This window comes from Canis lupus, chromosome 5 (assembly GCF_011100685.1).
Source record: "Canis lupus familiaris isolate Mischka breed German Shepherd chromosome 5, alternate assembly UU_Cfam_GSD_1.0, whole genome shotgun sequence".
Lineage (NCBI taxonomy): Eukaryota > Metazoa > Chordata > Mammalia > Carnivora > Canidae > Canis > Canis lupus.
This window is the reverse complement of record NC_049226.1, coordinates 84,551,439-84,565,077: the sequence shown is the minus strand read 5'-3', so window position 1 is coordinate 84,565,077 and position 13,639 is coordinate 84,551,439. Positions and strand designations below refer to the sequence as shown.

General features: G+C 56.1%; 2 protein-coding genes across 3 annotated transcripts in view; both read right to left on the bottom strand.

Moving 5' to 3' along the window:
* CDH11 (cadherin 11) overlaps positions 1-7,292 on the bottom strand; it is a 147,959-nt gene extending 140,667 nt beyond the window's left edge. Inside the window, exon 1 of one of the 2 annotated variants that reach the window (XM_038538790.1) lies at positions 7,233-7,292. The gene's annotated coding sequence lies outside the window, so the exon portion shown is untranslated. Of the gene's footprint in view, positions 1-4,882; positions 5,141-7,232 lie in introns of those variants that run through there. The other variant, XM_038538789.1, reaches the window with a different exon arrangement.
* An 812-nt stretch (positions 7,293-8,104) lies between these two features.
* Positions 8,105-9,283, bottom strand: LOC119871766 (proline-rich protein HaeIII subfamily 1-like). Its single transcript, XM_038538829.1, has one exon. The coding sequence runs from the start codon at positions 9,281-9,283 to the stop codon at positions 8,105-8,107; it is 1,179 nt and encodes a 392-aa protein (XP_038394757.1).
* Between the last annotated feature and the right edge of the window lie 4,356 nt (positions 9,284-13,639).

Sequence of the window (13,639 nt, the reverse complement as noted above, 5' to 3'; positions counted from 1 at the left end):
TTAAGGGCTGCAGGGGGGCGGGCCGTGATGGTTCCTGGTATTTTCAATGCTGCACCAAATCACGGTGCTTTTGCCTGCACCTGAAGGAGACCACGGGCCAAGCCAGAGGTTCTTTAGCTATAGTCTCCCCAGCAGTCAAAATGGTCACTGCTCAACCCCCTTAAAACCCCAAACTACATTTACCTGAAAAACAAACAGGAATGTGCTTGAAATGGAGACGATTTATCATGGGGCTAATTATCATTTAAGCTAGTCTGGAATAGTAATGAGCCCCTTTTAAATGAAAGCAAACCCTGTGATGAATATCTCAACAGCACATGCTTAGCAAACTTCCCCAGTAAGATATTACTTGAGGGCAACTTACCGCTGGCAACTCATATGTAAAAGGAACAGAGAGAAAATGCAAAGGTAGGAGAAGGAGGCAGGCACTTTTCAAAAGCCTTAATTATCTCTAAAATCTCCACTGCCTCTTGAATATTTTAAATGGAGGAGGGATGGATCGCTTAAACTTATGAAATAATTCAAAAAAAGGGAAGCACTAATAAACAATTCATCCCTAATTGGGAGAGGCCTCAATCTAGAGCAAATGTTCAGTGCAGGATTTTGGCCCCATAATTATAAGGAAGAACTGTTACCTGTCACTATTAGTCTATGAAACTGAATCCCGGGGCTGAGAGGACAAAATACTGAGCCTTTAGTGAGTACTCATCATGAATCAGGCACTGCACTCAATTCTCACTTTACCTTTGCAACGATCCTAGGACAGGAGTTTTATCATGATTCCCGTTGTTAGGGATGAGGCACCTGAGTCTCGGAGATGTTACGTTGCTTTATCTCCATCACATGCCCTCTAAGCACTGGAGCTCGAGCTAAAAAGAATCCAAGTACTGGGCAGGGCTGGACCCATAGTGAGTTAGGTGAGCCACTGTCCTTGGGCACGAAATATGAGGGCTTGCCAAGGAACTCAGCAACCAAGTCGAACGATACTGTCATGCAGTATTTTAAAAATCACGTTGAGTGGAGAAAGTTCATGAGCAAAATATCAAAATGTTGAGCAAAGACAAGGATCTTCCCCTGCACTTGCATGCCTTGGCCTCCTGCTCCTCACCCGAATCCCTTGCTGCCTGACTAGCTGCTCCAAGCCTCAGGCGTGGGGATGAGGGATGCAGCCTGGGTGCTCAGGATGTGATCACGGTCATGCTCTCCCACAATCCATGGGGGGGGAGGGGGACGGTACCCTATCTGGCACATCTATCTCTGCCTGCAGCCAGGCCGGGTCTTACTGAGAATAAACACCGCAGGTGCCAGGGATGCTTTAGTCCTCACCGGCTGCACTCACTGAGCCCAATGGTAGCTGAAAAGCCATCTCATGCATGTGAAACTAAAACCAGGCAGCAGCCTCCCCGACTCCTGTTGCTCTATTAGGTGACCCTCATCGTGTGGAAGACACTGCACCCAGAGCCAGTATCTTCCAGAAATTCTTACAAATTCTTAATCAGTGAAATCATGCCAGTGCAGAAGACCACATCTCGTGGATTTCTGGCAAAGAAGGGAATTTGTGGAGGAAGCGCGTGAAGGTTTTTCTTCGCCTGCAACAACCAGAAAAATTCAAGAAAAATCCCCAGTATCCTGTGAGGAGTTCTCAGTGTCAGAAAGGCATAGCCTAAGACCCCGGCCACTGTTCTCTATGGCCTGGAAACCCCTGCCCGCTTTCTGGGTTCAGCACCTCACATGGGTCTGGAGGAGGGAGGCAAAGGGAGGGGGACACCAGTATTGGGCCTACGGTGAGCAAGAGCACCATTAGGCTCTCTCACGGTGTTTTTTTTTTTTTTATTTTTCCTTCCCTTACTTCTGTTCCTCTCTTCTCCTTCATCCTCCTATCTCACTTAATATCCTGGGGTTACCGGCTTCTCTGCCTGAGCTGAAACTTCACCCTCTCAGACCATGAGAACAGTGATTTATCTCAATAAGAATTCTGGAACTCTGCAACAGTCTGATGACTAATTAAACCAAATAACAATGAAATTTTGCCTCCAGTTCTAACAAACATGCATTATTCACAAGCACTTACAATTTAAAAGTGCTTTCTTTTTCTTTTTCTTTTTTTTTTTTTTTGAGTTAAATAAACTGTCCAGTGGTGAGTGAGCATCGGTTTACAAAACACTTTGTCTTACTTTCCACTGAGTTACTTAATACTCCTTCCCATAATCCATTTGCATTGATTCCTTCTTCATCAACGGCCTTTGCATTCCAACACACTCAGAGCTGCACGGAACTGCGCTGCTGACTCACCAGGGAAGCAATTGTATTCAGTTAAAAAAAAAAAATACAAATAAAAATCCACTTAAGACAGTACTTATTTTTTTTTAATAGAGCTTGCCTCTTAATTATAATATAGCTTTAGTGGTTTTCTTTTTTAACATTATTCTTCTGAACTTTCATAATGACGCTATCAAACAGTAACAAATATAAATCTGTGCAGCCTGAAATATGCAATTTAATCATAAGCAGTAATTTCCGTATCACGGAGGGAAAAAAAAAAAAGTCAAATGATTAAACTCCAGTGCGTGAGGACCAATCTTGAATTAAATTTTGCTCTCTGCTCAATTTGGGTTTTTTTTTGCAGCAAGATCAAGAACGGTTTAAAGATAATAGTAAAACATTGGCAGTTGTATTAAAACTGCATGCCCCAAAGTGTTTACCAAAGATCAAAGTGCTTTTCTTTTTTTTTGCAAATGGGAAATGTCTTGCAGACGTCTTCAAGACCTCTTGAGAGAAGAGGCAACGATACCACAGCAATCTTACTAATATTTCTCTTCTTTATGCATTCGTTTTCCTTCAGAGTCTCAAACGATGCTCTTTCTGGCAGGGACTTAAAAAAAAAAAAAAGCCAGAAAATCCTCCCAGATCGCTGCCTTAGTGAGAGCTGACCTTGTCCCACGCACCTCCTGCCCAGACACTCAAGATTCTCCAACTTTCTAGTAAAGTCCAGGAAGGCGAGAGGAGGCTGGAGGTAAGGGATCCACGACCAGAAAGATGCGGGGCCTGACACGGCGCCGGCGGCAGCCTGGACCAGGGCGAGCCGGGATCCGGTCTCCCCGGAGAGGCCCAGACAAGGCCGGTGGCAACAAAACCGCTTTTCATGGTGCCCTGCGCGGCAGCTGGGCCCCCGCAGCCCGGGGAGAAGGGTGCCACTGCCCTCTGGTGGCCGCAGCGCCAGCTTCCACCGAGGAGCCCCTGCCCGAGCGCCCAGGGCCCGGGCCACCGGGAAATCGCGGCCGCCACAGGCCCGGTGGCCGTCCCTGCGCACAGGGGGGCTCGGTGCCTATCACCGTGGTCCCCCCGAACCCCCACAGACGCGTGGTTCTACTGCTGTGCCTAAACCTGTCGCACTTTCTCCAGCTTTACTTTTTCTTTTTAACATACCTGTTGATGTCTGTCCCCGAGCCCACACAGACCGAAGATCTTTACATATTTTAGGGGCGATGACATTGGACTGCAAAGGATGACAGCTCAACTCAAACGCTTGGCACATCCAGAGCGGGGGCTCTCGACGAACCAGGTAGCTTTCTCTGAAACGATGGCCACTTCCACCAGAGGGAACACCCATCCCAAACATACCTCGATCCCTTAAGTCATGGGCTCAGATTTTCTAGGAAAAGGTCTTGGGCATTTACAGTCATTCTGCAAACACCTGGAAGCTTAAGAGGAAATGTTTCCTACCGACTTTCAAACTCCACAGATCAGGGCTATTTTATCACCATTAGTGGTTAGATATGCTCATGAGCAAGGTGAATACAAAATATTGAAAATAAACAGACACAACGGTTATGCTTCCTGAACATGTGCCTACACAAATGCATTGAAAATGGAGGAAAACTAGAATGGGATCTGTAGGTCTCCTTTAGACGGTTCTGAAAATAGATTTGAATGTCACAGATCAAAGTTTGTGTGAACTGTCAACTTCATAAGTCACAGACGTTCGCGGGCAAGGCCCCGAGACACATAAGCTCATGGGAGTCTGGCTCCGCGTTGTAAATCAAGCCTTGGGGTCAAAGTCATGGCGTTTCCCATACGAGGGTCCCCCAAACCAGAATCTTTACAAGGCAGCCATGTAATTCTATTCAAAGTGGAAGAAAAACCATGAATTATGAAGACAAGTGCATTAAAGGAGCATGAAATTGGTCTGTATGCCCCCAAATCAGGGCATGGCTCTCCAACCCTGTCCCCCTCTCCTCGCACAAACAAACAGCCACAGCCACAGCCACCCCTGCAAAGAGCAAACAAGAGTTCTGGGTCATAAGAAAATAGAGCCGTGACTTTTTTTTTTTTTTAATTCTCAAATTAACAAAAGATTGCATCTTAATTGAAAACAGAATTTAGGTATCTAGTAATTTTACTGTCTGCTGTTTTGATAAGATTGCTGAGCATAATGGAAGTTCTGAAGTGCTATCAAGATGGTCCACTGCTTCCATTAGAACTATTTTAAAAGCCTTTTTTTTTTTTTTTTTCTAGTAAGCAATAAGCCCAGTTTGAGTCAATCTCCATGTTTGGGCCTCAACAGATGATCCTATCTCAGTTCTCTTCATTCTCCCTTGCCATCCCTTTCCCCAAGGGTGGGGCAGGGTCGGGGGAGGGGGGGAAGGGGGGGGTTCCCTGTTCTCAAACAATGCAATAAAATAGCCAGTTTATGCAGACTCTGAAATAACAACAAAAATGACAGCAACGATTGTCATTAGCAATAAAGCCCGGCTGCAACACATTTTTAACACCTTAATTTGCGACGTCTCAAAAGTAAGATGTAAAGCCCATTCTCACTCAAGCAAAGTTTCCCGGCCTCTCCTACGCCCTTCTCTGGTCTATACTTGGAAAAACTACTCACATTTCTTTGTACCAGGCAGGATTTCAGTTTTGCACGGAGGTTCCGATTCCCGGGCCCACTGGCCAAGTCTAACAGTTAGAGCTCAGGAGCGGCGAACGTTAGTGCCCAGGGGCTTCGGGTCCCTCTCGTAGCGACCACAGCTCTGTCCCTTTGTTTTGCAACTTTTACTCCTTTGTTCTGCTGGAGGAAGACCAGGCTCCCCGCAGCTAGGGTCGGGCTGGGGCCACTTCTGCGCTCCGCTGTCTGCATCTCCCGTTTATAGGAAAAATAATCCCAGGACTAAGCAGAGGAAGGCCGGCCCCTTTCTCCTCCTCCCACGGTGGAGGCCCCCGCGCGGCGAGCCCGGCCCGGCGGCGGGTGGATCCTCGCCCCGGAGAACACCCCCAGCGCTCCCGCCCCCCGGGGGCCAGGCACCCCGCAAAGCCATCGATGTCCGCTGCGGGCCCGGGGATAATCGATCCATCCTCCTGCCAGATTCATTATCGTGCCTTCCCTGTGATTAGACCGAAAACTTCCTCCCTGCCTCAGATGAACCTGATAGGAGGGATCCGGGGAGGAAAGCGAGGAGGGATTCGCAGCCGCCCGGCAAGATGTCTTTGGGGGAAAACGGGAGGGAAGGCTCCGCACACGCCCGCGCCCCCACTACGGGCGTCCCGGGGCGCCTCCCCCCATCCCCGGGGCCCCTCGCCGGCACCCAGGGCGTTAGCAGATGCTTGGAAGATGCGATTTCTTAAGAGCAGTGCGACGGCCCATGGAATTCCCGCTGCCTCATCAGCCGAAGCAACAGGGCTTTCCGGCCCCTGGAAAACCTTTACCCGGGAGCGGGGGGCGCGCGGGGCACCCCCCCCAACACGGCCTCCCGCCCCGGCCACCGCGCGGCCTTGGGGGCACCAGGGGCGCCACCCCGCCCTCCCTGGGGCTCTGCCTCTGGGGCGAGGCGGGCCCTCCTAAGCCCTGCCCGGCCGGAGCGGGAAAGGGGCGCCTCCCGCCGCCCTCCGCACCCCGCGGCTGGCGCTCCCGGGCTCCGCCGACCAGGGGCTCGGGCGGCCGGGGGCGGGGGGCGGGGGGCGCGCAAAGTTCCCGCGGAGCCGCCGGCGGTGCCAGCGCGGGGGAGCGGGACCCGGTCCGCGCCGCCCGCCCACCTCCCCGCGGGGCCCCGGGCTCCGAGCCCACCGCGCCCGGGCCCCAGCGCGCCCCGCAGCCCGCAGCCCGCAGTCCCGGCCCCGAGATCTCCGCGCGCCCGGCCTCGCCGGGGGGGCGCAGGGGGCAGGGACCCCGGGAGGGGCAGGGACCCGAGGAGGGGAAGGGACCTGGGAGGGGGCAGGAACCCGGGGAGGGGAAGGGACCCCGGGAGGGGCAGGGATCCGGGGAGGGGCAGGGACCCCGGGAAGGGGCAGGAGCCCTGGGAAGGGGCAGGGACCCGGAGGAGGGGCAGGGACCCGGGGGAGGGACAGGGACCCGGGGGAGGGACAGGGACCCGGGGAGGAGCAGGAGCCCTGGGAAGGGGCAGGGACCCGGGAGGCGCAGGGACCCCGGGAGGAGAAGAGACCTGGGGAGGGGCAGGGACCCGGGGAGGGGCAGGAGCCCTGGGAAGGGGCAGGGACCCCGGGGAGGGGTAGGACTCCTGGCAGGGGCAGGGGCCCGGGAAGGGGCAGAGACCCCGGGGAGGAGCAGGGACCCGGGAGAAGGGGCAGGAGCCCTGGGAGGGGCAGGAGCCCCTGGAAGGGGCAGGGATCCCGGGAGGGGCAGGGACCCCGGGAGGAGCAGGGACTTGGGTAGGGGCAGGAACCCCTGGAAGGGGCAGGGACCCCGGGGAGGGGCAGGGACCCTGGGAAGGGGCAGGGACCCTGGGAAGGGGCAGGAGCCCCGGGAGGAGCAGGGACCCGGGAAGGAGCAGGGACCCCGGGGAGAAGCAGGGACCCGGGTGGACGCAGGAGCCCCGGGAGGCGCAGGGAGCAGGGACCCGGGAAGGGGCCGGAGCCCTGCGGAGCGCGCTCGCGTCGCCGCTTTCGGGAGGAGGCGCCGCGGGCGAGCGGGCCGGCCCCGCCGGGGGCGACTTTCCCCGGAGACCCGACCGCGGGCGGCCGGCGCGTGGGGGGCGCAGTCTGCGGCCCCCGCCCTCCCGCCGCCTCGGCCGGACCCCGGGCGGCCCCGCGGGGGAGGCTGGAGCGCACCCCGGCGCCCGGCTCCCCGCGCCCGCAGCCGCCTGCTCCTCCCCTCCCGCGTCCCCCAACAAACCCTTCCGTGCCTCGGCGCCCCCCGCGCGCCGTGTGCGCCGCATTAGTGGGAGCTCCCGGCCCCCCCGGCCGAGGGCCCCCCCGGGGGCGGGAGCGCGGGCGGCGAGCCTCACCTGGGGCCGTCGGTCGGTGCGGCCGGCGGAGGGCCCGGCGGGGGCGCGGGGTCAGCCCGGCCGCGGCCCGGGGCCCGGTCCCAAGTCGGCGGCGGCTGCGAGCGGCCCCCGCGGCATCTGCGCGCTGCGCTCCCCTCGGCTGGCGGCGGCCGCGGACTGAGCCGCCGAGCGCGCCAGTGGCAGGAATGAGAAGCCGGGGGAGGCGGCGGGCGGGGCGGGGGAGGGGGAGGGGAGGGAGGGGAGGGGAGGCCGCCGGGAGGGGCGGGAGCGGCGGGGAGGGGCGCGGAGGGGAGGGCGGAGAGGAGCCCAGGCCCCGGCGCCGCGAGCTGGGCCCGGCCGGGCTGCGGGGCCCCCGCTCGCCGCCCCTCCCCCGGGCCCGAGGCCGCCCCGGGTCTCCGCGTCCGGCCCCCCGCCCCGGCCCCCGCCCCGACCCCCGCCCCGACCCCCGGGCTCGCACAGTCTGCGGCGGCCGAAGTTGGCTCCGGGGACGCGCAGCCAATCGGGGCGGGCGGCGGAGGGAAGCCGGGCGGGCGCGGGAGCCCCTCCTGCGCCGCCGGGATCTGCTCCGGCTCCGGCTCCCGCTGGCCCGGCCGGGCCCTCGCCGGGAGGCCTGGGCGCTGCGCTGCTGGGGACCTGGAGCGGCCTCGCCCCCGCGCCCCCCGCGCCCCCCGCGCCCAGAGCGCTCCACGCCGGCCTCGGCCCCGCGCACCCCCAGTTCCCGCAAACTCTGCTCGGGGCGCGGCGGAGAACCCGGGGACCCGCACCTCGGACTCGCGCCGCGCCTCGGGCCCCTGCCCCGTCCCCGCCTCGGCCCGGGGTCCCCCAGGGCTCCCCCCCCCCCGCGGGCAGGTCCAGCGGCCCCGCAGGCGGCCTCACTCGCCCCGGCCCCCGCCTCCGTCCCTCGGGCGGACCCGACAGGGCGGCGGGGTCGGGCCTCGGAATCCCCCGGGCACTGGGCGCCCGCTCGTGGCCCCGGGAGCCGTGCGCAGCGCACCCCCGCGGGGCTGGGGGGGCACCGGGACCTGCGGGGACCCGGGCTGGAACTGGTCTCGGGGTGCGGGGCGGCGCACGAAGGAGGGGCGAAGGACGGCGAAGAAGCAAGGGGATAACGGGGCGCTGGCCCTCCGGGAGGCACGGACGGGGATGGGGGGCAGGCGGGGGGCGGGCCCGCGGGGAGGAGGCGAGCGGGGCCGGGGGGCCGGGGGGCCGGGGGAGGGGCCGGGGTGGCGAGCCGGCGGACCCCAGGACCGGGGGGGACGAGTGGGGAAGCTCCCGCCCCTCCGGACCGCCCGCGACAGGGCGAGGGGCGGGAGGCCGGGCGGGGCCCGGGGCGCTGCACCCCGTCCAGCCGGGGCCAGGGCACACGCGGGGCAGCCGGCGCGCGAGGCTCGGAGGGGTCGCTCACGGGGGGTCTCGGGGTGCGCGGGGGGCCTCGGGGTGGGGGAGGCCCTCGGGGTGCGCGGGGAGGCGGGCGGGGGCCCTCGGGGTGCGCGGGTAGGCCCTCGGGGCGGGGGGAGTCCCTCGGGGTGCGCGGGGCGGCGGGCGGGGGCCCTCGGGGTGCGCGGGGAGGCCCTGGGGGCGCCCGCCTCTCTCCCCGCGCGCCCACCGTCGACGCTCCCCCCCCCCCCCCGCCCGCTCCCCGCGCCCTCGGAGTGGCCCCGGCCTCTGGACCGCGCGTCCCTGCGCCAGGCCCCTGCGCCGCCAGCGCCCCGCCCCAAGGCCTCCAGGGGACCGGCCTCGCGGCCCCGGCCCGCACCCCCGCCTCTGCGGCCTCCGCACTCCCCTCTCACCCCTTGATGCTGCCCCCCGCCAGTCCCGCGCCCCAGCCTGGATGCTGGGGGTGCCCTGGGCCGCCCGCGGCGGGGGTGGGGCGCGCGCTGCCCGGCAGGTGCGCGGAGCCCGAGGAGCGCGGTCCCGCAGAGCTGCTGGTGGCCCGGCCGCCGTCGGTGCGCGCCTCCCCTCCTCGCGGGCGCAGGGAGCTGAAGCCGGCGGGCCAGGGCCAGGACGCGCACGGAAGGAAAACCGTCCAGCGCCTGCGACGCCGAGCGCATCTCCTGATCCTCCAGAAAGACTTCAGGGGCTCCGCTCTGCAGGCCTGGCCGCGGACGGCACCTGGGCGCCAGTGGAGGCGTAGTAGCTGGGACCGGCCCCCCGCTTTCTGTTCAGAATTCATCAAATGAGAGCAGTTGTTTCCTGTTTGTTTTGTTGTTGTTTGGGACTTCTTTTAGGCCCTCCCACCCATGAAAGACAGATAGCATCAGCTGATTCTAAGGATAAGTTAAGAATCGTTGGGCAGATTTCCACGGACACAGCATATCTGAATCAGAGGAGGCCTAGTGTCTGGTCGTGCTCCATGTCCCTTTGCACAATCCATCGATTCTGTGCCTCGGATTCTACTCAAGAGAGCGGGAAACACATCCACACAAAGACATGCATCTGAAAGTTCGTAGCTGCAGTGTCCATAATAGCCAAGCTTTGGAAATAACCTATATGTCCCTCAATTGCCGAGAAAACAAATGTGGTATATCCACCAAATGGAATAGTATTCACCATTAAAAAGAAAAGAAACACTGATGCACGTTACGTTATGAATGAACCCTAAGAACATGCTAAAAGCAGATACAAAGCCACATACTGCATGATTCCTTCATATAAATGTCCAGAAAATGCAAATTTGTAGAGACAGAAAGCAGATCAGTGATGGTCCTGGCTCAGTGTATGAATAGGAATTGACTACAGATGGGCATGAGGGAACTTTGTTTGGTGTTGAAATGTTCTAAAATCAGATGGTGGTGGTGGTTGCACAAATTTACACATTTAACTAAATCTCATTGAATTGTAACTTTAAAAAAGGCCACCTCCTTGCCCCCCCCCCCCAAAAAAAAAACTGCTATACCTTTATTCCCCATGAGGAATCTGTGAGAGTCTGTGACCTGCAGTTGAGCCCAAGTAACTTAGGAAAATTTTGCAAGGCAATTTTAGATAAGAAAAAATATTTTCTTTTTTTTTTTTTTGTGAGAGTTTTAGTTCTTATAGAAAGATAACCATACGTCTATTCAATAAGTTCTATTTTGGCGCCTGCTTTGGAGAGTCTTGTGAGTGTTAAAGCAAGTTAATTTCCCCCTTTCACTCTTCTAAGTGATTAATTCCTGGGAACTAGAGTTAGGTATTCCAGTTCGTGACATTTTAAACACACCTACACATAGACACAGTACAAAGTGCACATTTCAGAGGGGATTTTTTTTATGACTATGTTAGGATCTGTCTTAGAAATCCATATCAAGCACTTGGGTGGAGTATTGTGTGATTACAGTTTAGATTAAAAAAGGAAAAGACAGAGAAGAAAGAACCCACTGACAGCTTAAATTAAAAGATTCAGTTCATCCAGGCAGCCAGAAGTTTGGGTGTTTATCTTAACTTGCCTCACCTTTCCTTCACCTTGTTCTTCAAGGGAGGAAGCCAGGGTTCACATCGCTCTGGAGCCAAGATTAAACAGCCCCTTAGGCTTCCTGCCTCTTCCAGTCCAGACAGAGATGAGACCCAAATGGCCCTTTTCTTGTCTTTGTCCTTGTCAGCATGAGGCTAATAATTTCCTGTTGGTTCCTTCATCAAAGGTACCAGGCTCTCATCCCTTTGATGCTCCTCTCCTCAGACTCTGAAGATAACCAGGCCCTGGTGAGTCAGTTCCTTGTTTCCATTTAGAAGCTTCAGGCTCCCCCAGGTCTTCTCAAAGCTTCCCGCTCCAGAGGCATCCTTTGGTATAAGGTGTTAAAAATGGGGCAAGATCCAAGCAGGGAGATGGTTTTATCACGTTGGGGTGGGCCCCAATCGTGCCTTCTCTAGGCAGAGGGAAAGCACTGCGAAGGATGGAACAGGAATGCCATTTGTGAACCAACATTGCACATAAAGGTTGCCACAGCTGGGTCTGCAGAGAAAAGTAGAAAAACCACAGGCCTTTGGTCTGTGTCTGATTCCCGGTTCTGCCTCTTAGTAACTGTGGTAAAGAATTTATCTCCGTAAGATTCAGTTTCCAGTTCTGTAAAATGGGGCTTATTATCTGTGCGTACGTTGTGGCAGGGATTAAATGTGCCCACATATCTAAAGCCATCGAAACTGTGCTTAGAGCGGAGGCTCAATCAGTGAAAGGTATCAATTACTGTTATTAATTATGAGGTCTGGTTATTATCACACCTTAAATGCCCCGAGCAAGAAAGGAGGCCTGTTAAAATTATGAATTATAATAATCGTGGAGATTGATCTTATTTTCAATGGTGTTAGTAATAAAACTTCTGGCCAAGAATTTGATGGCGGTTCAAAGTTTACTGACACTGTAAGACCCATCGGAGGTCGTATTAGACGTCCCAACCCTGGGGAGGGATGCGCTGGGTTCATGTCCTAGATTTGCCACAAATTCCTTGAGTCGCCCTGAGTAAGTCATTCCCTTTCTCTGAGCCTAGCTGTAAATGAGAGCTCACCCAAGATAAGTTCAGGGGAGGATCCTTTCAGAGCTAAGGTTCTAGGGTTTTAAAGTCCTACTCTCCGGGAGAGGGAGAGCGTCTCCTAGATGAAGTTCCCCTTCCCACCGCTAGGAGTAGTCAGTCAATCTTCTCAGGCTAAACCCTGACTCCAGGCCACCCCCTTTCTCTGAAACAGACCCTTTTCAACTCTGAGCAGCAGCATTTCTTTGTTTTCCTCCCTCATCTAAGCTCCCCAAGGGCAGGGATGATATCCTTCTGATTTATTATGCCTGTATCCTCAGAACCTGGTGTGTATTAACTACAGAAGTCCGATAAATACGTTTGATTAATTGATGGTTGTTAATGAATATTTCGATTAAACTAAGATAGTATCTCAAATATCTCCGCGATAATACTAGCTTATGAATGACTCCAGCATCCAGTGGCCTAAAATAACAATTATTGGCTCTCATCTGTAGGTTGGCTGGGGTTGCCTGGCCCACCCAGACCGGGCTGGGCTAGGATAACTGCTCAGCTTCCTGTATTTTCCGTCCTTCTCCTGGGATTAGTTTGGGCACATTCTCATGGCAGTGGCAACTGCACAGGATGTCATGCAGAAACATGCAGGGGCCTCTTGAGGTGCAGGCTTAGGACTGAAAATGGTCCCTTGTACCTTGTGCCTTTGTTGACCAGAGCATACCACGTGGCCAGATTAAAAGATAAGGGGTTGAGTAATAGAATCTGCTTTTTAAGTGAGAGGAACTTCAGAGTTGTGTGGCAAAGGGCGTGGATACAGGGAAGGATGGAGAGTTGGGGCTATTATACAATCTCCCACAGGCACAAACAGCTTCGCAGCTTGCCTCCGTGCTGGGTCACGTTGGGTTGTCAGATCCCATGGGTTATATCCTATAATTCTAGAACATTAGAGGAGACAGAGTCAGAAGACGGTTTCAGCCTCCTACCAACCCTTGTAACTCTGTCCTTGCTTTAACTTTGAGGCTCCAGTTGTAAAGGAAGAAACAAGCAGAAATAGTAATGCAATAATAAGAATCGCTGGCTTATAAATAAAACCAGAAATTATCAAAATATCCCACCAAAGTATGTATTATTATCCCTATTTTGCAGATGAGAGAACTGAGACAACAGGAAAACCATATGCGCTCCCCAAGATAGTACAGCAGGTACGTATTGAAGCTAGATTCCAACCTCTGTGTGTTTGACTCCCAAGTTATCCCAGTGGAGAAGCTCATTCAGCAGATGCTAGTTTTGATGTGAATGGGGAGCGTGTAGGGAAAAGGGAAGACTTGTCTCTAAGCCTCTAAGCCCAGGGCACAAGGCATCCATCAGATCCCTGCACATTTCCTGGGACACAATAGGTACAACACGGATATGCATGAAACGGTGAAAGTAAGGCAGGGAGAGGAGGGAAGGAGGGAAGGGCGCCAGCGGCAGGGAAGGTAAGAATGAAATAAGGAGGATACAAGAAAAAAAAGATATCAGCATGCTAATTTATTTGGAAAACCGTCCCTTCCACGGTGGGCAGAAATCTGTGGATTCTTTTTTTTTTTTTTTTTAAATCTGTGGATTCCAAGTCTTCTATTCCTCGCCTTCTGGTACTGAGAACAGTTGCCTCATGCATGGGTCCATCCATGGTCTAGACGGTGCATCTTGGGCTGATGCCTGAGGGCCTTGCTAGTGCCTTGCTGGTCTTCCCACTGCTCTCCTTGGATCACTCAAGCCGCACTTGCTTTTTGCTATTGTTCAAACACAAACATGCCCCAGATTCAGGACCTTTGCATTGGCTGTTCCTTCTGCTTCACCCCGCCCCTCATCTTTCTCCTGCCTTGCTCCCTCATTCTGCCCGTTTAACCAGGACTTCTCTGCCTCTTCCATCAGCAGGAGCTCCCACCCAACACTCCAGTCCCCTGCAGTCCATCCCTTTCTCTCCCC

Coding starts and splice junctions, on each gene's coding strand:
- LOC119871766 (XM_038538829.1), bottom strand. CDS start 9,283: ATGCGCTCGGCGTCGCAGGCGCTGGACGGTTTTCCTTCCGTGCGCGTC.